Source organism: Micropterus salmoides, unplaced genomic scaffold (genome assembly GCF_014851395.1).
Source record: "Micropterus salmoides isolate LMB-PRFRI ecotype aquatic unplaced genomic scaffold, ASM1485139v1 Ms_hic_scaffold_19, whole genome shotgun sequence".
In the NCBI taxonomy this organism is placed as follows: domain Eukaryota; kingdom Metazoa; phylum Chordata; class Actinopteri; order Centrarchiformes; family Centrarchidae; genus Micropterus; species Micropterus salmoides.
The window spans coordinates 32,220,584-32,245,992 of NW_024041039.1; the positions used below are offsets into that span (position 1 = coordinate 32,220,584).

At 42.0% G+C, this 25,409-nt stretch overlaps 1 protein-coding gene across 1 annotated transcript; it reads right to left on the minus strand.

Moving 5' to 3' along the window:
- Positions 1-1,208: 1,208 nt before the first annotated feature.
- On the minus strand, positions 1,209-23,050 carry LOC119910471 (jnk1/mapk8 associated membrane protein). The gene is made up of 7 exons (XM_038729101.1): positions 22,894-23,050; positions 21,523-21,602; positions 15,954-16,108; positions 8,916-9,122; positions 4,138-4,319; positions 3,525-3,601; positions 1,209-2,694 (listed from the first exon to the last, which is right to left on the minus strand). The coding sequence occupies exons 1-7, from the start codon at positions 22,895-22,897 to the stop codon at positions 2,476-2,478; spliced, it is 924 nt and encodes a 307-aa protein (XP_038585029.1). The 5' UTR covers positions 22,898-23,050; the 3' UTR covers positions 1,209-2,475.
- Between the last annotated feature and the right edge of the window lie 2,359 nt (positions 23,051-25,409).

Below are 25,409 nucleotides of genomic sequence, written 5' to 3' on the forward strand. Positions count from 1 at the left end.
GATAGGTAAATATCATACTTTATGTGGTATGGGAAAAGATTTAATATACTATTGGATTCACCCCAAAAAGTGTTGGTGATGACTCGGCTAACTGAATCAGATGCAGTTTTACAGGTTTGGGAACTTGTCCCTGTGACAGCTCCAGGTACATTTTAAACCAGTTTTGAAGACTTGCACTTTGTAAGTAAAAGTAGGAATCTTACCCCACAATGTAAGAATACTTTTGTGTTACAAGTGAAAGTCTGGCATGTAAGCAGCATTTAGTATTGTAGCTTTTTTAGGTGGAGCTCATTACAACTACTGTATATAATATCAGGTAACCTATAACAAGGCATCATAAACTGATCATACGTTTTGTAAATTCTTGAACTGCAGAATCTAGTATCTGTCTACAGCTGTCAAATGTTGTAGATTAGTTGGAGTTTTGAATATGCTAATTAGCACAACACAAAGTACAGCTGATGCTGATTGGAATATTTTCCAGGTATTAATTCTTACACCAAAGTATTGGATGAAGCAAATTTCGACCTGTTGATGGTGCTAGATGATCACCAAAGCATTGTTTTACAAAAGCGAATAACGAATTTCATGTGTCAGTCGATCAAATATGTACGACAGGACCATTGATTCATATCAGTCTGTTATGTAATGCTAAATGGCATATGATGATATCTTATTTTTCTAAAGGTTCAGTAAAAGAAGGTCAAGTATTTTAAATTTGTGCATTTTCTGTCACAGTAACAAGAAATGTGTTAATTTTATAGCCTACACAGAAGGATGTTGTGCTAACTGTGTTGAGAGTTATGGAAATTTGTTTAAATTGTTAAAAGGATTGTCATAGTGATCGTAAAAACTGTAAAATAGCAGGGATGGGGACACAGTCTCAGTTCTGAGCGATCAACTGAAATCAGTCCCTCATGCCGTGCTCACAAAGTCTCAAACATACTGACCAACCAGTGCCCATGAACATCAGCTTCAGAGATCAAATGTCATCGGGTTTAGACCTGTTTTGCTGCCAAATTCAATCCCCTCATATCACTTCAATCTACCTATTAATTAATAACTAATAATTAACTGCTTTCTCTACAGGCAAAAGCCAGAAAGACAGAGCTCAGTGTGCCACCACAACAGCTGCAGCAGTGTTGCTTGTGTTGTCTCCACTTCCTGTAGGACATATACACACTCCAAACATATTCACACACTTTGAATTATCATATGGCAAGTTATTTATTTATCATTACACCACCAGCAAACCTGTGTGTTCAACATTTGGCTCATACAATTTCTCTACTACAGAAAGTGCTGAAAACTAGCGGCTTCCCGGAAACAGACTCTGGTGTGGTTGGATTGTGTCTCAGCATGGTGTCCGTGGGGCTGGATTAGATTTGCATGGGGCAGTAAAATGTCTTCTGTCCAGTGACACAGCAAAATCTCATTCAGGAGGTTTGAGTTTATATCGACAGGGCTCACTACTCGGATTCAACAACACTCACAGTGAAAAAACAGGTAGCTACACCAAAGCAACAAAGGCCATCACATAAGCACCAAAATAACAGACAGGTGCTTCCATGTATTTCAGTGTATAATACATACACAGCAGTGACACTACTGACACATTTCCCCTTACCCAACCTCAGTCTGTGGCCTCAGCTGGCTGGGTGAGGCTGAGGTGTACTTTTATTATGTACAGTGAATCTCTTCAACACTACCTGACGTGGTCTGAGCAACATTTATTGTATTTACAAGAAAATGTACAGGAAGCACGTAAATGCAACAAAAAAGTCTCTCACCTCACTTTGAGATGATCTCAAATACATATAACACAGGCAGGTAAAATGGGAATAGTGCATTTAGGATTTGATTCTCCAAAAACAGGATTTAAACTAGCTAAAATGTAGTACAAAAAGAACTGATGAGCTCATTTATCAGACTAAAACAGTGTCTGGCTGCAGCTTTTCAGTGTACATTTGGGTTTTGGATAGTCGATCAAACTAAAGAAGTCATTTAAAGACATCACTTTTGGACTCTCGTGGTAACTGCTTATTGGTATTTGTCATTATTTTTATGGACTATAGGAGACAGCTGAAAGATCAATCTGCTTGGAATAGAAACATTATTCGCAACCATGCCAGCAGAAAATGATTAGTGAGCAGTTCTAAACTTGGACTGTGCAAAGAGTGAAAGTGTAGTTTTCATAAAGCAGTCCAAGTAAAACTGATGGGAAAGCATCGTGTGCATCATTACAGTTATTTAAACAAATCCTAGAGTAGTTACCCCTTACTGTCCAACTTTAACTCTTAATGTACTTGCACACCATAAAGTCGTCACTATATGACCATTAACTGGTTTCATCACATTCAACCCCGCTGGACTCCTCAGTAACACTGCTGCCAGCCGCCTGACGGCTCAGTACCAGAAGCTGAAACATTTGACAAGAGCAGTTTGTAAAATGTTGTGGATGTTGGACTGGTCAGCTCAGTGTCCGTTGCCACCCTCAGACAGGATTCGGCTGGGCTCGGTGAACTTGGCTGTGGCTATGTAGAACAAGGCGGGGCCGGGCACAAGGGCCAACAGCGGCAGGTCCTGCTCCAGCTTGTCTAGTCGGGAGATAGAGATGATGCCGTATGCATGGAGCAGCCAGTGGCTGAACAGGACTACCAGGCGCTTCTTCTTAGCAATCAGGTTCTTAAAAGACTGGTGGTGGGTGGGTGGGGGGGAGAGAGGGGGGGGGAGAGAGAGAGAGAGAGAAGGGGTAGCCAATCAGAAGACTGTAGTCAACCATTCTCAATCAAGGTAGATCGTTTGTAAATTCTTGTTGACTTAATAATAAACTGCCATTTCAGAGTTGGATCTTTTTGTTTGTGTTTCATGAATATGCTATTAGTTTAAAAGTTGGGAGAGACGTGCTTTGTTTTTTTATTATTTTTAAATATATCCATAGTCTATACATCCAATGGCAGTGATGCAAAATCAGTCAATCAAGACAAATAGCACCAAGGAATGCACCATTTTGGAGAACGCTGGTTCAGTCCTAAAACACCTGTGCCTCAATTCAGCTGGGAAAAACCTTTCTTTCTGAATTCCTGAAAACCTGGAATGTGCAACCACAACAATATTATAAATTGATTGATTCAATATGCATTTAAAGGATGGGTCACAGCTCCTTGCTGCCCTGTGGGCTGGACTGGCATTTCATTCTGGGGGAGCACATGATTCCACATCTCTAAATGAAAGTGATTGTGAAATTTAAAGTGAAAAGGTTTTATGATTTGAGGGCAAGAATTTAATGCACTCAAATAGTAGTAAACTGAAAAACAAGAAATAGAAATGATAAGCCTAATTAAATTTTGGTCATATTTCAGTTTTTTTAAGTACTCTACAATTAAATAAACAAAATGATTTAAAACAGATTGTTTTTACATTAATGAATATATTAATTAGTTGTGATTAAACTACTTGTCTTCCGACTTTTACTTACTGAAAATGACAGATGACAAGAATATCTTTTGAATTAAGTGCTGTACCTGTATCTCCGAGGCAGACATGTAGACCGCCAGTGTGACCAGAGAGAGGACCAGTACGATGTAGGGAAAGGCATAGTCTGAAACATACACAGCCGCACAGGTCAACCTACACAATTAAGAAGCATTATCCCCCTGGAATTGACCCTTTCCTAAGCCACGCCTCCTTAGTTACAGTCGCTAAGTCCGACAAACTGTTGGACCTGTCGGACTTTCACGGCGCTGCCGCTGTCTTTTACTGCACTCCCTGGAGAAATATTGTGCTGGAAAAGGTGATCTCAGAAAGAAGCAGACAGTTGTGCAGTTGCATTATACATCTGAAGGTTGTATTCAGGCTGTCAAACTGACGTGTAAAAAATAATGACAGAAGCTGAACCCTACCGAACAAAGAGTAAAAGTGAATTGTTGACTAATGAGAAAGAGGACAACAATATTAAGGATCAACTGTATTCCTGTACAGCTGGGTGGGTCTATTCACTATTACAATCCTTGAAAAGCAAAAACAGTAGGGTTATATAATGTTACGAGTCCTATAATGCGCTGTATTCGGGGCGTGGCTTAGCAAAGGGTCAATTAGATAGCAAATCCCATTCTGCTGCCCGTCATTAATACCCACAGAGGAGTCCTCCCCCCACAGCCTGCAGCACGGTGAGGATGGGGAAGAAGTACAGAGCAGCATAGATGCTCTTGAAGCGATCGGACTTGCCCAGACCACATGCTATCTTCTTCACCAACAGAGGACGCAGTAGCATCATCAGCACCAAGCAGAAGGCGTAGTAAATTAACACAATGGTGTAGCTGAGGAAGACACAAAAAAACAGCACATCAAAATAGGTGGGGGGTGAAGGATAAAATATCAGAAAATAGGGGCATACAGTTAAGGCCATTTATTTATTTGCATCTGGGCTAAAGATATTCAAACTCATTTTTTTTACTCCACATTTTTCACGTTACCATACATTTCATGTCTTAAAGGGGTGTTATGGAGTTTTCAGTTCAGCGGCCACTAATCGTGCGGTTTTAAGATTACAACCAGGTGTGTGCTCGTACGCGTGATCGCTCATGAGTGAGCATAATCCGAAACACAACAGCTTTCATACAGAGATCTCACAATCAACGCGGAAACACGGGCATGCAGGCTGTGGCTTTTCTCCAGAAGTGTTCAGGCTCTGTTACTCCAACGTTCCCGTCTCAGAGGCAGATCGACACCGGCTCCGTACCGTTCACCCAGCGCAGCGAGCCGCATATCTGCACAATACTACCGGAAACAAAGGCAGTGTGATAGCGGCTATAGACAGACAGGGAGACAGCTTCACACAACATGCTGCAAACTCAGCTAAACTCCCACTGTATAGTATACTGTATAATAGTTTTATCAGCTTGAGCTTGAACTAATCCATGCTCGTTACATGATCACGTTACATTTGCAGCATTTAGCCAAAGTGATAAATCAGCCTTGGCTCGCCTGCTGCTTTTCAGTAACTATCTTTACCATCTGTGAATCTGTCACCGGAGGCTCAGCAATGTCAGCACAGCTAAAAGTATTGGATGATAATGAGACTGTAAGTGAGCTGGACTGAATGTTGTAACAAGATTGTGTCACACTTTATAACAGTTAGACCGCAGTCAGCAACTTTACTGTTGTGAATGGGTCTTTCATTGTGTTGTTGTCCTGCACAGTTATTTTGCATTATTATTTTATGAGGGTCACATAAGTTATAGCGACTGAGACGGTGGAGAAGCTCTGTACTGGAGTATCGGTAAAACATCAATGAATCGAAATTGAACATTACGAAGCAAACAGTGGTAGATCCATGCTAAAATAGCTGGCTGCTCCCGCCTTGCATCAAGACTAGTATAAATAAAATTGCTCCACATTTGCTGTCTAGCATTACATCCTTTCTTGCAGGCTTAATATACCCTTAAGACATAATACTGGTGGAACACTGGGTCACTGGTAATGGGGATCGCGTTAACTGGTGAAGTTAATATTATTTACTGCACCAGATAATGTTAGCAACTGCTCATTAAATGTTTATGTCAATTTATTCTCTCTGTGTTTTACAATTTAAACACATTTAGTCATCAGAAGAGTGCGTATTCATGTGGTGGATGAATAAAATTTCAAAGATTCAAAAATTACATATGAATCAATATAAAATGAATTTGATGCATCATGCAATAGAGAAATATTTAAATATGTGCAATTATTTATGGGGACAATTCACAATAAATGTATCATAACAGTTAGTTATTCAAATACTTTAATACTATTTAATAGGGACAATTCACAATGAATGCATAGTTGCAATACATGTATTGTGAATTGTCCTCTATCAAATAGGTTATTACTTGACAGTAGGGTTGGGCTGATAGACCATTTCATCAAAACAGACCAAAATGTCACATAAGACTGCAACCAGGTGTGTGCCCTGTGAAAGCAGGTTTTATTCCCCACTAACATTATTATTATTTTTAATTTTTTTTAAACCTACCTGCTTTGCACCTGCTTCAGACTTCTCTTCCCCCCACACTCAGGCACACTCGCCTCTGGTCGCTCACTCTGCTCTTCCTCTCTGCTGCCCTGACTTTCTCCATCAGCAGTATGTTTTATAAACTCACCCAAAAGACACAGAACTCGTCTTTTTCCCGGAGTTTTCCTGCGATCGGTTATCACGGCAGCAGGTGAGCCACATGCCGGTGTTCTGACGATCTATGCTGCCTTGTCGATGTGTTCCCATTTCCAATCCCATAAAGGTACAACTCTTACAGTATTGTGACGTCTTCTGTTTTTTGATTATATTATAACATCATTTCAGGGGTAGCGTATTCTGATAGACTAATATCCCCTATCAAATAATGCTCCCACTACAGAATCATTTTATATTGCACCACTACTCACTCCATGTGTACTGTACCGCTAAGTAGCACATCTCGATAGGTAGCATAAATCGACAATCAATCAAACAACCGAAACCAACATCTGCGTTCTAGTTTCTACTGTTGCTTTACCGGGTCCGTGCTTGTAAAATATCCACCGTGTACGCGCCTTGTAACATTATATGTGAGTGAAGTCTATGTGAGTGAACACACAAGAGAGGACAGAGGCAGCCTGGAAACACCTAAACACAGCAGCATAGTTTTTCTGTTTGTTTGGCTAGGGAACACTAGGGAAACTCCTGAGTTTTGTAAACTGCCTCAATATTTTGGCAGATTCCATAATATTCTGTGTTTTACTGTTAATAGCATTTTATTTTCGCGATTCCATACGGTGATTTCTGCAGCTTCCAGGGGGGTGCAGGTAGGTGCTTAAACAATGGTAGGGGAAATGCTGAAACTCTAAACATGTATATTTATAAAAAACACAGACTGGAATTTTCCACCTTACACTCAGACATTAGCAAGACAGAAATGGGAAACTGATGTTCAGTGATGAAGCAGGCCAAGGCGCAATGTCCACAAACAAAATAACACTAGTTAAATAGGCCTATAGTGAAGTGATATAAACTGTGATGGTGTCAATTAAATAAATCATATTTCTGACATCCAAATGCTGAGTGACTTTTAGAAAAAAATGAGGAGCTCAGACAACAGTACGGATTAAACTATCTGCTCCAAATGTTTTCACTTACACGCTGTGCGAGCACGGCAGCACTCAATGCTCGGCTCGCTTCCTCTCCTCGTTCTATGCAGAACATACATGACAGATGGTGTTATAAGAGCAGCGTAACTCTGAATCAGTGTTTGATTGTCCGAGCAGCAGAAAGTGACGGTGAACGCGAGCGGAGGAAAATATTCTGGCAGTAAATATACGGTGTCTGTTACAGTGCCAGCTTCTCAAGACCAAGAAAAGTCTGTTGTTTCCCACCTGCTGGAAAAGTGAAGCCGGTTAGCGCTAAGTTAGCTAACATCTCCCCTTCAGACTGCGCAGCTGAGCAGGAAAACTTCTACAGCAGCTACAGAGCTGCTATGTAACTTAACATTAGCTCAATTTATAGAAAGTAACTGGTAGCTGTATTTTATTACTGCCTACTTGTCCAATGTTCAGAACATCAGGTACAAACTGAGACTAAACTGACTCTGTCCTGTACAGACTGACTAAATTATTTTTCAGTTTTCAGTCTGAAAAAGGGGTTTTGGAAAAGAAAGGACGGAGGTGACCGGAGGAGCCGAGGTTAGCAAAGCTAATAATTGATGCAAACTAGTCCTTTTAAGCTGATGAGGAGACGTTTCTTTTTGGATTTTAATGTGCAAATAAAATGCACCTCAGAAGGGAGGTGGTTTCTCATGTTGCCTGTTTTTTATATTAATGTCTACAGATAAATGTCAGAAGCTGTAAAATGAAGACACAAAAGGCAAACATGAACAGTCGTATCGATAATGATTCTGGAGGTCATATTAACAGGGCTTTAGGGGGTGATGCCCAAAACATGCTGTGCCATCACTGTAAAATCACTGTGGATCAACAGAACCAACCAAATTACTCTCCAGATCTAAAGGTTGTAGTTCCTCCAGTAGGCTGATCTTTGGCTGTTGTTTGTTTATTATCTGCTCTGGCTTTTCCAACTATTTGCTCAGAGATATGATGAAAATAATGGCCCAATATGATGTGAAATTACATATTTTTCATTGGAAAACATAAAACTTTCTTGGGGGAGGACCCCTAACCCCCTACCAACACCAAAACATTCATCTAAAGCCCACAGTAAACTGGGATAACACTGCAGTTTTAAGCTACTCTAAGGTGCATCACATGTTCACAGAGACAAGAGCAATGTTGCTGAGACATGTTGTGTTGGGGTTTTATATTCAGACAAAACCTGCCCCCGCTGCTGAAAAAAAATCCTAGAGGAAACACTGCAGTAAATCAGTCTTCCTCCTCCTCTTCCCTCTGCTGCTGTGATTCACTGCCTGCAGGTAACTTTCCGTGGTAGAGAGGAGGCAGCTTTATCTCAGCCAGCAGCTCCCACATTTTAAGGTATGTATGTGGCACATTGAGCTCAACAGTTACTAACTACAGACAGACGGGTCGAAATATCTCTTCTCTACTGTCTCACTTCAGGTGCACCGTCTTCACTATCTGCTGTGTGTGTGTGTTTGTGTGAGCTGAGCCCTGCACTTTGTAGCAGATGTCAGTTTTATCTGTGCTCTTATGCAACTGTCTGCTAATTAAGTCTGAATTCATTATGGATGTTGTAGGCAATGTTAAGCACTCCTTGACAGTTTACAGTAAATGAACAGATTTTAATTATAATTCAGAAATCAAACCTAAGCACAGTTGTTATTGTAGTGACTTTAAGTAAAAGAAATATACCAAAAAGCCACTGATGGGCTCAGGTTCTTGGCCTAAAAACAAAGAAAGAAACAAACTCTGGCCAGGTTGTCAGTACTTACAGTGGGTAGACGGCCTCCTGGGTGCAATGTAATGTGTTGATGTAGTCTGGACTGGGGTTGTACAGCATGGTGTACCAGTCTGACAGCATCTGGACTCGACAGGATCGGATGCTGAGCATTCCCACCGGCTCTGTGACCAGCAAGGTGATAACAGCTGACACACTGCACTCCACCATGGCTGTGATGTGCTGCAGCAGAGCACTGGAACTGAACACACAACCACAGACAGAACAACACAAGATCACACAACAGAAACACACTGCATCACAGTCCCAGTGTCCCAGTCACTTGTTGAGGCCACTTCTGTCTATTATTTACCTCCTCCCTCTGTGCAACATCTTCCAGCATTATGATATTGGTTTTCACTATTATGGCGACATTAATTAACGAGATTGCGGCGGCCTGCAGCAGTCTCGTTAATTAATGTCTAATTTGTTCCGTCATAGTTTCAAAATGAACCGAAAATATTTTTACACATCTCATAATAACATTTCAGACCTCTAACGTTGTGTTTTGTGGGAGCTGCTCCATGCTGCTGTAAGCTTGCACGCTTACACACTTTTGCATCCGACTCGATTCTGATTCCACTTCGACTGTTTCTGTCACTCGTTTGTGAGAAGGCGATTAAGCTAGCCGCACCTAAATTTGGAGTGCACACGTATTAAAGCCTTTATGGTAAATCCACTGAAACGGCCCAGAGCGAGCTGACAGGCAGGTTAGAGACTTCATCCTGTCAGTTTCTCTCTTTAAAAAGACAAGTGTTGCAGTATGAGAGTCCTACCTGAAGAGAGGCTGGGAAGTCTTCATGTTACGCGATACGAGAACCACATACAACATTATTTATCAAACTAGGTTGGACTGGATGAATTTAGCGTGAGGATACACATGTCACATGACACATACACATGACTTTCAAAATAAGGTGTCTATAGAGTATGGAAATAAGATTAATTGAATTATATTCACAGAAAGTATAAAACATGTTACATGTGTCCATTAAAAGTAAAAAAAAAACAACAATAACTATAAAATGTTATGGAAATTGCTTTTTCTAAATTTATTCTATTCTAAATGACTTATTCCATTTTCTATTCTTTGATTTAGGGTTGCTGGAAAAACAAACTTGTTGCTGTTTCATCACCATTTATAGCTCTACAATGGCTTTATGATCAAATAGTTTACTACAGCACAACATTGTTTAAAAGAGAGCAAAGTTCTTCATAGGTAGCCTCTTAATTTTGCACCAAATTAATGCCTTTAACTTTAACTAAAATATACAAAATATTCTTCTGGGGGGGGCCTGCCCCCTGACCCCCCAAGAAGGTCTGAAGCCCACCCACCATAGTCTCTAAAAATGGTTCAGTGTTGGCCAAGTTACTCAGAAACTGTAATATATTACTAGTTACTTATTACTCCTTAAAAAAGTAATATTATTACTTATTATAATATTAATATATTTACTATATTATATTTAATATAATATTATTACTTATTACTGGGAGATAAAAGTAACTAGTTACGTTACTCGTTACGTTACTATTTTAGAAATTAGTAATTAGTTACACTACTAGTTACTGGGAAAAGTAATATTATTACAGGCCTTTTCAGACGGGGAGCAACCCTCCGCCTGCCTACTTTTTGGATCCGCAGTACAGTCTACGAATATGGTCTCACTGCGCTCCTCATGTGAACAAACAGGCAGACAAGCTCTCTGTGACTAGTAACCATGGCAACGGGTTCTGTGTGCTACTGAATCTCTGATGGTACAAATGTATTTTCACCACAGGTTATAGAAAACATTAAAATGTATCTAGTAGAAATTATTGACAGATAGATGTATTTATTTTTGTGAGGTTGGCTCTCTGAGTGAACATGGTAAACAATGGGTTTTTTTGGCTATAGTACTGCTTTTTGGACTTTTTCATTATAGGACTACTTAAGCCCCTTTTCCACTGCACGGTACCAGCTCGCCTCGCCTCAACTCTACTTGTCTTTTTTTGGTTTTCCGCTATGGAAAAGTTGTACCTGTACCTGCTACCACATACTTTTTTTCATATCAAGCGAGCTGAGGCGGTAATAAAATGTGATGTGAAAACACAGCAGACTGCTGATTGGTCAGAGAGAATATTCACTATTCACTGCATCATCATTGCGTGCGCCTGACAGAGGCCAGCAACAGGAAGTTTTATATTTTACAATTTTCATACGTCATTTCATCACTAAATCCACTTCTGAGAAGTTTTGAGGTGAGAAATCAGCTGTGTAGATTTTAAATAATGACAGTTTTACTGGCGGAACAAAAATCTGCTTGAAAGTTGAGGAGCTCCGCAAGTGGCGGCGGGGGAAGCCTGCGCCAACCCGCGGGAGGAGCATGTGAGGCCGGCCAGCCGCCCGCTCACACAGACCGCTGCAGCAACAGCAGCAGAGGAAAACACAGCTGGAAGGTTTTCATACCGCTTATCTGTCTTTACATTCTGAGGAAGGTTGAAACGTTTTAACTTAAATAAAGAGACAGCTGTTTGTTGGTCGCTGGCGTGTGTCACATTGAACATTTCGTTGCAGCAGTTATCTCTGGGTACTATCTCCAATGGAAACCAGAGCACGGCCAAGAGTCGAGTCGAGCTGGTACTGGTAATGGAAAAACGTGAGGTGGAGGTTCTTATTAAATAAGAACCTCCCTTTCTTGTTCTGTGAATAGGAGAAGTAAACTTTGCCTACCCAGTCCCTTTTGAGTTTCAGATGTTGTGTATCAGATAGCCTTGTTCCTGAGTTTCCAGAAGTAGTGCTATCTTCCTCTTACTTACATGTGGGTCAAGCCTACCATGGAGGATGGCAAGCACCGCAACAACGGCAATGTTCATACTGTAAACTTCAGGGAGTGTTAAATTAATAAATGAGTGCTTCAAAAGATCCACAACCGTAGCGAGCTCTGTAACGGTTCAAGGATGGATCACCATGGGCTGTAAGTGACCCGACTTCAAACTCTGAAGCTGCAAGTGTTGCTCTGTTTTGTGTCATTTTACTGTTTATTTTAAAGGTTACTAATGTAGCTAGCACACTCGGCGATGTTGGACTAACGTGATCCTGAGGGACAGTCCAGAGAAACTGTGGACAGTGAGCCTCATTTGAATCTCACCAACTTAAGTGCAATTTATACTTATGCATCGAATCAAGGTGCACGTCAGGCGACGGCGTAGCCTCTGCGTAGCCCCGTAGCCTACACCGTCGCCTGACGTGCACCTCCTCCATAATGTAACTACACGTCGAGTCGACCATAAGCTCTGTGACTGGTAGGCTGGGTAGCCTCGAGCCGACCGGAAGCACCCCGCGCTTTGAAGTAACATTTACTAGCGGCCAAAACGGCGGCTCTAACACAGTGAATCAATATATTTGACCGTCGCAACCCGAGTGAAATGACTCATTTCACTATCAGAATGTGATCCATTCGGTCGGTAACATTTGAAAAGGCTGCACGTGTACAATTTTACCCCCATTTACGTTAGCAGAGCGCTAAACCGCAAGTTAGCCTGCTCGGCCGACAAAAGTCAACACAGTGGACGCTGTAGCGCTACTGCCAACTAGCATTTGGGGGTGTAATTGCAGAATGACGGACACACCTATGCACAAGTATAAATGCATGGCAACGTGCGGAGCCTACGGCGGAGTATGTAAATGGGCCTTAAGGAACGTAGTGTGTCGGAAGCCTGCAGGTGTTTTTCATGTTGCTTTCTGTGTAAAGTTGTGGACACCGGCGTGCGTGCATGTGCGTTGCTGCAGTATGTAAATTGAATTGATAGACGTGCCCTATATAGTTACCTCTGAAAAAGACACGGTCAAACTACAAAAAGGAGTTTGCTTGGCAATGTTGTTGACTAGCACTCAGCAGCTAGCTTGCTCAGACCATAAAGCTGCTGTTAGCGGCTCACTGTGCAGTGAGGTTACAGATACAGACACTCTTACTCTGCTATATGGCACCAAAAATGGGTTTAGAGAAGTTGATCGAATTAATTCTCTAGGAGTTTGTTAAAGTATGCATCTTGTAAATGTGATAAAATGGGTTAAAATTGCACTCTCAATTCAAAATGGCAGACTTCCTGTTGGTGAGTTTTCGAGTATGTGCAGGCCCCCAAAGTTGAGGTTACTTTGCTCAAGAAAGAAAGAAAGAAAGACTTTATATTGTCAGTAGTGCGTTTTATACACATAGTAAACATTTTGCTCGAAACAACAAAACCTGTTGTAGTGCAAATTTTTTATTTGCACGCATCCCCATAAAGCTTGATGTGATTATAAAGTCTTGTTTTATCTCAGTCCCTCTAACATTAGGTGAAAGTAGAGTCACAGACAAAACGATTGTTCAAAATGTCACTTTAGACAATTATTATATATTATCTATAATATATATTATTATATTTTATTTGTCACTACTTTGGTGTCCCCAAGACTTTGGTGAACCCATTTCAAGCACCAAAAGAATTCATCCACATGAGTAATGGTATGTTTCCATAAGAGATTTGAAGAATTTCAAAAATCGGACTTACACTAATCAACTTTAGAGCCACATTATCTCTCTCCCTCTTTTTACACAATGCTCTAGGACAAGTGGTGGGCTCATTATAAAGAGATCTGGGTTTCTTCTGCACATTTTGATATAAAACACATGGTACCATGTTATGCAACTGCCATTAATAGGTGAATTTCAGAAGATAGTAAAATCAAAAATAAAAAATGCCCTTAGACCTCAGAGGGTTAAAACTCATTTTCCGCAGTATCTGTACTGAAAATGCACTCCCTCACAATCTCTTCTCCCAACAGTGAGTGGACACACTGCAGTGCCCACATAGCCCCACCTCCTCTCACTCAGTGCCGTCTTCTCATCTCATTCGCTCCGCCCATTCGCCCTACTGTGCTGCGGATGGCAAGTACTCATCACTTGTGATTGCTGGCAGAGGATACAAGCAAGCCCCTACGCAAGCAATAGTACAGAGCAGTTCTAACAAAAGGTGGTAAAAAAAAACAGCTGAAAAAAGCACCTGCATGACGGACACTCCAGGCTCTATAGAGAACCTGGAGAGGTTGGAGAGATCTCCTCTTTCAGCATCACTAAAGTATTAAACAAGATGGCCCATTAAACTGTTAATAAGACAGTTGTTCTGTTGTTTGCCTAAGAGACATTTGTCATTCTCTAAACTAAGCTAATCCCCCTCAGAACTGTCAGACCTGAGGAATCTCAGACAGCAGAGTTTCAGTAGATAGGAAAATACTTTAAGTCAAAAGTAAATGAAGTGATGCTGTTGTGCTTGACACCAGTCAAGGGTGTGTCAACGTCATCTCTGGACCAAGCTGATAAAAGTTTGAAGAGAACATTTTCATACGCCACAAAATGTCCCAATTATAAGCTAACAAATGTTTGTGAAAAACGCTAAAACAGGATGTGATGTTATATCTTAGGTTTGCAATGGCCGATCTACTCCAAACTTGGGGATCTTATCTGGCGCGCCCTCCAGAGGGGCTGTGTGAAATTTGGTGTCAATCGGCCTCTCAGTGGCACTATTAATCGTTTATCAAGAGGTGTGGAGGTAATGTCAATAATAATAGCTATAAATATGTCACTCTCCCTCTCGTTTTGGTAATTATCTTTTTTCCCCTCTTCTATCCCTATCTTTTCCATCTGTAATATTACCACTTTATTGCACAATTAAAATAAAAAGATTGTATTACTTATTTAACTAACTAACTGGTATTCTTGATAAATGAAACAGAGGTGTGGACTCGAGTCACAAAAAAGAAGACTTGCGACTCAACTTTGACTTGAACAGCAATGACTCGTGGCTTCACCTGGACTTGAGCCTTTTGACTCGAGCTGACTTGACACTCCCCATGCCCGAATATAAATGATGATATGAAAAACTGCGCAGCACATCGACATTGCGCTGTGCTCAATTAGACTGGAGCGTGTGGCTTCCTCCAGCAAGAGGGAACAATCACAGACAGTCCGAAGCGCGCCTGGCCGTTCCACGATCTCCTGTTCCTGGCCCTGTACGCCCCAGCGACCCACTCCCTCTCTGGTACCTACAATAGGTTGTGCAGTAGCCTACTACCAGCACGCTGTGAACCGTTCATGATCGCTCGCTCTGGCTGGAGGAATTTAACACATGGGCATGCACAACAGCTGGGGCCCTGACGCCACGCAATTTTCTAAATTCCTCCACCTCACGGAGAAAAGAAAGGTCAGGTCGAAACAGTGTAGAGAGACTGCTGCAGCTGTTGCATGCAGCTGCTTCCACCAATTATAAAACAAGTTAATTAAGATAAAACGATAATAGCGCCGGGTGCTGTTTCACTACGACACTCGTTTTGTTTTATAAATCCAGCGCACCCCTTTCCTTCACAGCTGAGGCTCTCGTCCCTCCCTAAGAGATGTGTTCAGTGTTGCTTTACCTGATCGGTTCTTGTAAAATATCCACTGTCTGCATCTTCTAACATCATAGTGATTTATAGTTTTCTCACCGCTGGTTTCTGTCATTGCATCTCCCGACAAAACACCACGGTTTTATTTCAGCGTTCTGTAACGTAACTTTGTCAACTGGAGTAGTTCACCTGTCACCTGCGTTTTTTAACTTGAAAAAAACTTTGAAATGGTTTTTAAATTTGGTGAAGAGCGCATTATGACTTGTTTAGGACTTGAAACTCAAAGTTTAAGACTTGGACTTGTTGGTCCTTGACTTGAGACTTGCCAGACTCGGACTTGCCACTCATGATCGGTCTGGACTTGGGACTCGACTTGGGACTTGAGTGCTAAGACTTAAGACTTGACTCGGACTTGTAAAACGATGACTTGGTCCCACCTCTGGTATGAAGAACTCTGATGTGCTCAGATAATATTAAATAACTCCAGCGTAGGTATTACTGTGAAGTAAACTGATTAATAACGACACTGCTCTTGCTTCTGAAGGAACAAAGCCTTGGGATGTCCTGCTCCACAAAAAATCCTGTGAATGCAGAAAGAGAGAGTGAGAGAGAGTGTGTGTGTAGCCTAACCTCTTTTTTCCAGAGTACCACTCGATGAAGAACCAGTGGAGCACTAGTGGCAACATGGCCATGAAACCCAGATAGAGCCAGTCATAGAGCTCAGGAAACTCAGTGCAGCGTTCACACACCTTCTGCATGTTGGCCCGCTCTCCACGAGGACAAACCTAGCAGACAAAGATGGCTGTGATTAGAAGGTAAGATATACTTTTTGTCACATACACACAGCGAAATTCATTCTCTGCATTTAACCCATCCCTCAAGGGAGCAATGGGCAGCCACTGTGCAGCGCCGAGGGGCCAACTCCAGATCTGAGCCAGTGTCACTGGTCAATAGCACTGACTGGAGAACAGGTTTTTGATGGTGGGGGACCGGGGTTTGAACCCATGACCTTCTTGCTGTGAGGCCACAATGCTAGAGGTAGCCCACAAAATGCCAGAGGTAGCCCACAAAACCTACTGCAAGACCACACTTAAATTTTTCCACTTTGCCCTCATTCCCTTCATATCCCTCCGTAACCTAAACCAGAATTTACCCTATACCATTACAGTACATGTCACTGCAAGAACTTCGATTAGAAATGCAGAAGAATTTAATTTTCTATACCTTCTTTAAATTTGCATTCACAGGTGTCATTTTTTGCAACGGCACAGTGCATGTGCAGTATGTATTTTTGGGGACCAGTGGGTATCCACATCAGTTTCTGAGAAAATCTCACCTGCTTTCAGGAAGTAGTTAGGTTCGGATCAGACACAACGCATTTTTTGCAGTGAGAGGTGCCTTTTTAGGGCCCGAGCATGAACCGTGCGAGGTCCCTATTGAAACTGTAGGAATTATATTTAGGGCCCAAGAATGAACCGTGCGAGGTCCCTATTGAAACTGAAGGGATTATTTTTCACCTACATGTATGAAATTTCTGTGGCACATGTATCATGTCCAGATGTAGCAAAAATCCTGATGGAGCGATGCCCTTAACTCAACAGGAAGTCAGAAATTTAGAATTTTATGTTCATTTCTGGATGATTTACACACTTGAACTCCTCCTAGGGATTATGTCCGACCGATTTCAGATTTTCCCTGTCTACAAGCCATTGACGATTAAAAGTTTTACAAATGGCAAGTTTTCGTGAACGGCATGCTCGTGTCGTGGCATCCAAAATCGATTATTTGCCATGAAAGAGGAAAATGTTGCAACTTCAGTGTACATGCTCTACATACATAACATATCTACATGTTCAGTTATAGTTGTAGTGCGAAGTGCTATGTAGCGCCACAAAGGAGACACAGGAAATGGTGATTAACACCTTTGTGCAGCGTCCGAAGCGTGTGGCAAATTCACAGCCACACCGGCTGTGGCTCAGGAGGTAGAGCGGGTTGGCCGTTAATCGGAAGGTCGGCAGTTCAATCCCTGGCTCCCCCTGGTTGCGTGTCGAAGTGTCCTTGGGCAAGATACTGAACCCCGATTTGTCCCTGGCGGCTATTCCGCCAGTGTATGAATGTGTGGGACTGGTGAATGCAGATGTAGTGTAAAAGCGCTTTGAGTGGTCGAAAAGACTAGAAAGGTGCTATACAAGTACGGAGCATTTACATTTACCGGCAGAGCTCCAGAAGGAGCGCTCTGAGTGGAGTTGAAAAAAAATCAAATCTGAGCAGAAAAGCGCCCAACGTCATTTGCATCTTCTTTCCATTGTCCAATCAAATGAATGGGGAAACTGGCCCACAGTTGTGATGGGAGTTTAAAGCTACTTGGATTGTCCGGAGACTGCAACAAACTGTCCCAGAGTCATCCTAAAATAAGTCTTGAACCAACCATCAGGAAAATGAAGCTACTGGACCAGCTGGCGGTACTACCAGAGGAATCTCTCCTTTCTGAGGGTCTCATGTACCCACACGGATCTCCCTTTCCCCGTCTCCACTGTTTGTCTATTTTATTAAAGCAGATGTTTTTAGCAACAAAAGACTCAGACCTGTGAGTTGTAATCAAGTTTCTGCTAATATGACCGTTATTACTTAGCGGCAAACCAAAGATTACAGATCGCTGGCGCTATAATCTTTGATTAGACTGACAGGACTGCTGATTCGGTAGTTGCCTAGCAACATGAGAAAACGCAGCGCACTGCTCTTTTCCAAATTTAACCAAAAAAGGCATTGCTGTTTTATTACTGACGTCGTAGAGGGAGGTGGTGTTGTACTGAACTGCATTATGCTGAAAGGTGTTTCTTATATTTTGTCAACTGCTCTTACATACATGAACACCTTTCAGTATACACTCACCAGCCACTTTATTAGGTACACCTGTTCAGTTGCTTGTTAACACAAATAGCTAATAGGTCAATCACATGGCAGAAACTCAATGCATTTAGGCATGTAGACATGGTCAAGACAACTTGCCGAAGTTCAAAATGAGCATCAGAATGGGGAAGAAAGGGGATTTAAGTGACTTTGAACGTGGCATGGTTGTTGTTGGTATTTCAGAAACTGCTGATCTACTGGGATTTTCACACACAGCCATCTCGAAGGTTTACAGAGAATGGTCCAAAAGAGGAAATATCCAGTGAGCAGCAGTTGTGTGGACGAAAATGCCTTGTTGATATCAGAGGTCAGAGGGGAATGGACAGAATGGTTCAAGACTCTAATCATCATTCGTTACAACCAAGGTAGAGATGCACCGAAATGAAAATTCTTGGCCGAAGTCGAAATCGCATATAATGAAAAAATTTGCTGAATACCGAACAAGTACATTCACATTTTTGCCTTTTTTTACCGTTAAATTAAACAGTCAAAATGGGCCCGAGAGGGTCTGGTAAAGTAAATTACATGTGTCCATTTACTTTTAATGGACACATGTAACATGTTTCATACTTTCTGTGAACATATCCAATTAATCCTATTTCCATACTTTATAGACACCTTATTTTGAAAACCAGACGTTGTCACGTGTGTATCCTCACGTTAAATTCATCAAGTCCGACCCAATATAATAAATGTTGTATGTGGTTCTCGTATCGCGTAACATGAGGGAGCCTCTCTTCAGGTAGGACTCTCATACTGCAACACTTGTCTTTGTAAAGAGACAAACTGACAGGATAAAGTCTCTAACCTGCCTGTCAGCTCGCTCTGGGCCGCTTCAGGTACCATAAATGCTTCAATACGTGTGCACTCCAAATGTAGGTGCGTCTAGCTTAATCATCTTCTCAGAAACGAGTGACAGAAACACTCAAAGCGGGTCAGACCATTTGTTGCCTTTTCTAAGAAGTCAGCCACAGATGGAGTGGATGCGCTTGGGGACAATTCAGCAGAACAGTGTCTACAAACAGCGATTTTTGCATCTTTCTCTGACTCTTTAAAATGTTTCCACACTGCCGACATGTCAATGTAATTGTTTGGTAAAATTTAAGCGGTCTTTTAACGTATTAGACCGAAAACTGAAAGCCGATTCATTTCGGTGGCCGAACATTCTATGCATCCCTAAGCCAAGGTATGCAGAATTCCATCTCTGAGCGCACAACATGTCGAAACTTGAAGCAGATGGGTTACAGCAGCAGAAGAACACACCAGGGGCCACTCCTGTCAGCTAAGAACAGGAAGCTGAGGCTACAATTCACACAGGCTCACCAAAACTGGACAATAGAAAATTGGAAAAACGTTGCCTGGTCTGATGACAGGGCTCCAGACTAACTTTTTTGACCTCCGTCCCAGAACCGTCCTGAAAAACTATTTGAACCGTCCTGAAGTTAACGTACAGCATCCCAAAATCAAAATGTTGTTTCTTTACTTTATTATCCTCTATAGTTGTTAGTGACATAATAAATGATTTTAAATTGATAAAATAAACTATATTTATTTTGCTTAATTCAAACAAAAAGATCTAGAAACAAAACTGAAAAGTTATCTGTTGGGGCACCTTTTTACCTCGATGATAAATTATTTAATTTCAATTCTGTTATAAACTCCTGGACTTAGTTTCAGCAGCTTTTCTGCTCATGTTGCACATTCAGAATGTCACATATCCGTGTTCTCTGACATGTCCAGAAGAAAATCGTAATATTATGAGACTAACATCATTATATAATGAGAATTCATAATCTTTATTAAAAGTCTACCTGACCTATACTCTGCCGCTATCTTCAGACTGTACTGAATGAGACCAGTGCGCTGCACTTCATCACAGGTAGAAACTGAAACCATCACTGCCAATCAGGCAGACATCTCAGCGCAAATCCTCATGTTAACTTCTGCAGCTCACAGTCCCAAACAGGGCCGGATTGTGCTTCAGGTTTTAGATGTTTATAATGCAGAACTCTACCAGCGAGTCTGCTGGCAGCGTCTCAGGGCGCGCGGGTTACTTTACGATCACGCCGTATGCCGAGTTTCATCAACCGGGTGGAGATGATTGTCGCCGCTAGTCGACGTTATGAGAATATTGATTTGTTTTTCACTGCGTGACAAGATTGATGTGTGGCGCTTAACGCTAGCCTACACAGCGCGATTGAGAGCTCAGCAAGCCGTTTGTGACTGAGAGGACAGATGGACCTGTACCGCGGGAACAGGTGAGCGGCCGGCTTCCTGTGTGAGTCCGGCGTGACTAGTAACAGTGTGAGAAGACGGCCTCCGTTGTAGTCAGCGCTCGGTCAGTTCAGTTTGTCATTTCCTAAGCGTAATAAATAAACACATAGGTCTACACAATCCCTTTCGTCCTAGAGGCGTCCTACAGAATATTTCTCTTCGTCCCAAACACATTTTCTATCGTCCCCAGGACGACAGGACGCCGTTAGTCTCCAGCCCTGTCTGATGAGTCTCGATTTCAGCTGTCAGATGGTAGGGTCAGAATTTGGTATTAACAACATGAAAGCACGGATCCATCCTGCCTTGTATCAACGGTTCAGGCTGGTGGTGGTGGTGTAATGGTGCGGGGGATGTTTTCTTGGCACACTTTGAGCCCCTTAGTACCAACTGAGCATTGTTTAAACGTGACAGCCTCCCTGAGTATTGTTCCTGACCACATCCATCCCTTTATGACCACCATGTACCCATCTTCTGATGGCTACTTCCAGCAGGATAATGCACCATGTCACAAAGCTCAAACCATCTCAAACTGGCTTCTTGAACATGACAATGAGTTCACTGTACTCCAATCCAGATCTCAATCCAACAGAGCACCTTTGGGATGTGGTGGAACAGGAGATTGGCATCATGGATGTGGAGCCAACAAATCTGCAGCAACTGTGTGATGCTATCACGTCAATATGGACCAAAGTCTCTGAGGAATGTTTCCAACACCTTGTTGAAAGTATTCCACTAAGAATTAAGGCAGATCTGAAGGCAAAAGGGGGTCCAACGCAGTACGAGCACGGTGTACCTAATAAATATAAAGTAGAATCATGTTTTTTTTGAAAGATTGAAAATGTGGTTGTATTTGGATCAAACAGGTGTACCTAAAGAAGTGGTCAGTGATTTCTAATATTCATTTAGCACATGTAGGCCGTAAATTGTGTGCAAATGTAATAACATTCCATCCTGTCACTCTAAACAGGCGCTGCACCGCCTTCCCACAGAGACAAATCTGGTTTTAAGTACTCACCCCACAGTCCCCCTCCACTGATCCATTGACCATCATTCTGCCACAGTACAGGCCTGGACAGGTTGAGCTCATGGCCACAGCTGCAAGAGTAACAGCTGGTAAACATTCTGACAGCACAATCACTTTGTTACAGGTTTGAACCATAAAAACTCTAAGTTGCTCCAAGTTCCACATGACCTAACATAAGGCATTTCCATGAGGAAGCTGAGCTGAACAATTAAGTTACTAACTGAACGTTAACGTTAGCGGGTAAGTTAAGCTATGCGGATCAAAATACTTTCTGGTAACTCATTTGTAGCCAACTGTTACTGACTGATATTTTCAAGCTCCTATCCTCCATCGCTTCCATGCATTCTGTGTTTCAGGAGGTGGGTTTATTGTTGACCTGTCAGAATCAGCATTATGTCACACAACTGTCTCCGGTACAGCAAACTAACTGGTCGCCGTACGCGTGCGCGTGTTGTGCGCAGCAGCTGCGGACTGAATCCATCCCCAGATTCGTCACACATTTACAAACATGTTCCCGGCGAGTTTCAAGTCGCATCTTAAATCTACTGCGGCGATCATGATTGAATAAGTGAGCACTACATTATCTAGCCACACACGAAAAAAAAAATGGAAGAAAATAGACTTTTTACAAAATCGCGTCAAGCTGGATTCGAAGTCACCTGAGCAAAAAGTAACATCTGGTCCCAGATCTTCACGTTACCTGCGAGCTGATCCAGCAATCACAGATGACTGTCTTCCAGTCACGTATTGATTAAGCACGTCATCATCCAGGTAACACTTTGTTTGGGCTGCTCTACAACAGCTGGTTACTTTGAGCGATCTTAAAAATACCACAACATGTTTATCAAGGTGTTTTTCTCGTGGCAATATTGACCCCCTACACGCTATGACACGGGAATGCTTTTAAACAGTGACTTTCTTACTCCGACAATACTGTGAAAACATGAATTTATTAAAACACCGAGCCACATGAGGAGCAGAAGTGGAAATATTCTGCCCACAACACAGTTACGCGCACGGGGACCAGTTAGTTTGAAAGCCAGCAGGGCTCCAACACCGGGAAGCGTCGGTCTCTCGGTCCTTCAATCAGCTCTCCGGTGGGTAACGTAGCTACTTCATTTAGATAAGGCAATATTTCAAACTAAGATCTTTCTGGAAAGAAGGATGACGTTGACGTTAGCGAGAGACCATCACAAGCCAGTGTCCAAGAGACTGGTCGCAGTTTGAAACATCTGCTGAAACATCTGGGCTGGCATAACGTTACGTTAGCCGGTGCAGCTAACGTTAGCTCACAGCAAGCTACGCGGTGCTCAATCTAACGTAACAAGCTAACAAATCAGATGCAACGCAACGTTAACTTACCCATTGTAGGCTTTGTAACGGTTAAAAGGGTTTTCACGCCTCAGTGCTACCGTGTTTTCATTTGATACCAATCCGGATGAGTAAGACGCGGAACGACTGCTAAGGGTCCAACTGCAGCCTACAGACAAACGTGACGGAAGTTGACTTCTTCTTCTGGCTTTCCGGCACACTAGATGCCTCGCGGCCGGTATATCGCTGCCTCTCACAGTTCAGTCTCAGTATCATTTATGGCATCACCATTCTCAGAGGGGTAATCTAGTGATGGCAAGTTCGAATCTTTTGACAGACTCGCTCATTCAAATCTCGTTCATTAAAATGAACTAATCTTTTTTTTAGTCATTTGGTTCATTTGAACTAGGCTGGTTATTGTGGCGCTGCCGCCCTCTAGTGGGCGATTAAAAAACCGCGCTGTTCTCAAACACAGAAGGCTGCCTGGCTTGCTTTATTTGACAAAGTATAATGCACAAATTCACCTCTTGATTACTGTATATCATTATTATATAAACCCCCCTGGGCCCACAACCAAATTCAAACCATGTAAAAACCACAGAAATATGTTGTCAATATGTAATCACCACTACTCCGGCTAAATCCTTCCATTTTCACAATCTTTCCGAGTTTACAATCAGACCAGCCATATAAAGGCTTATGTATATAATTACTATCATTATCTCTAAAGTGCTCATTCATACAGTAGCCTAACGTCCCTATCCATGAGTAAAATATTACTATCAGATTTGCAGTAAATTGAAGTAATAAGCTTGATACACTATATGAATAAACACACTCTTATTAAAATTCAACCAATTTAATAATAATCTGGATCAAGCCACCAAGTTCTTAAAGAACTCCAGCACAGAGAGAGGAACAGAGAAATAAACACATAAATGGGCCACCTCAAGTCTGCAGACAGAGAAACACACATGAGCACAAACACGGCAGCTTGTTCACCAGTCAGGAGCTGTGAAACCACAGCACGGCTCTGTTGGTAAATAGAAAGGAAAAGTTACGTTGCGTTCTCTGGCGGACCGGATCAGCTGTTAGCTGTTTACAGGGCTAACGCTAACGTTGCTACGTGGCTGTGTTTGAATGTTTTAATGACAGGGTCTCTGCAATGGACCGGCGACCTGTCCAGGGTGTACCCCGCCTTTCATCACTGCGCTGTTGTTGTAAGCATTTTAATGACAACAAGTGACTGAATGAGTCATCCTCAAAAGACAGAAGATGTTGAATATTATACTTCCTAATGTTTTGGCATTTTTTACATTTTGTGCAGAGAAGATGACATAGAGATTCTTCAGTGTAACCTGCTACCTAGCAACATTTTTCTTCATCAATTTACATGCTTTATTGTGCCTTTTAGGTTATTGTTTACCATTTACAATGTGTGCATCCCAGAGCCCTTAAAGAGAGTTACGACACTCCTGGATCTAGTAGCCACGCGGTCACGTGGTTCATGTAGCTCTCCATAGTTCCAAACAAATCAGAGCTTTTAACCAGTTTGAATGGTTTTAGGCGGGACAGACAGCAGCAGCTATATTTGCAGCAATTATCGGTAAATATTAATGCAATAGGACATTGATTAAAGAGTTGACACGCATATACATCTAACATTTTTTCTTTAATCAGTTTTTTGTTTAAATTTGGAGGGAAAAGGGGCCGTTCCCGAAACGTAGTACACATTTACAGCAGCGATTAAGTATTATGTAATATGTGCTGCAATTTTCTGTAAATATTAACGCATAATGATTACTGATGATTAAGTTGACTACACTTACAGTAGTGTGTTCTGGGAAGTGATGGAGACACAGCATTAACAGTGTGGTCTGTTGAACTGTAATGATTACTGAGAGATGGTGGCGGCGCAATGGCTAAGACGCATGCCTTTGGTGTGGGAGACCTGGGTCAATCCCCTACTGTGACCCTGACATGTACAGCAATTGTAAGTTGCTTGTCAGCTAAATGAGTAAATGTAATGAGTTCAATTTTCAATTCAGTTTTATTTATATAGCGCCAAATCACAACAACAGTTATCTCTGAGCGCTTTTCATAGCCCAACAATTCCCACCAAGAGCAAGCACTAGGCGACAGAGGCAAGGAAAAGACAGTTAAGGTGAGGTTTCTATAGACTAAATGAAAAATGGTACAGATATTTATAGTAGCGTTAATGGTAACAATCGTAATGTTAATGATTATAATAACAATAATAACAATAGGACTAGCAACAATAGTCGTTGCAGCAGAGGGTGCCGAGCAGGAACACAAGGGCAGCAGGTGACCCGCAACCACAGATCCAGACTCCACAGCTCCAGAGCCAGAAAACCTGCAGGAAGTGATAGGAGGAGAGAGGAGAGGGACGAGAAAGCACAAGACTACCAGAAAGGGGAGAAGTTGTGTTAGTAACATGCAATAATAGGATGAGGTTGCATACAGAGGGAGAGAAAGTAGAGGAGAGAGGAGCTCAGTGCATCATGGGAAATCCCCCGGCAGTCTAGGCCTATAGCAGCATAACTAAG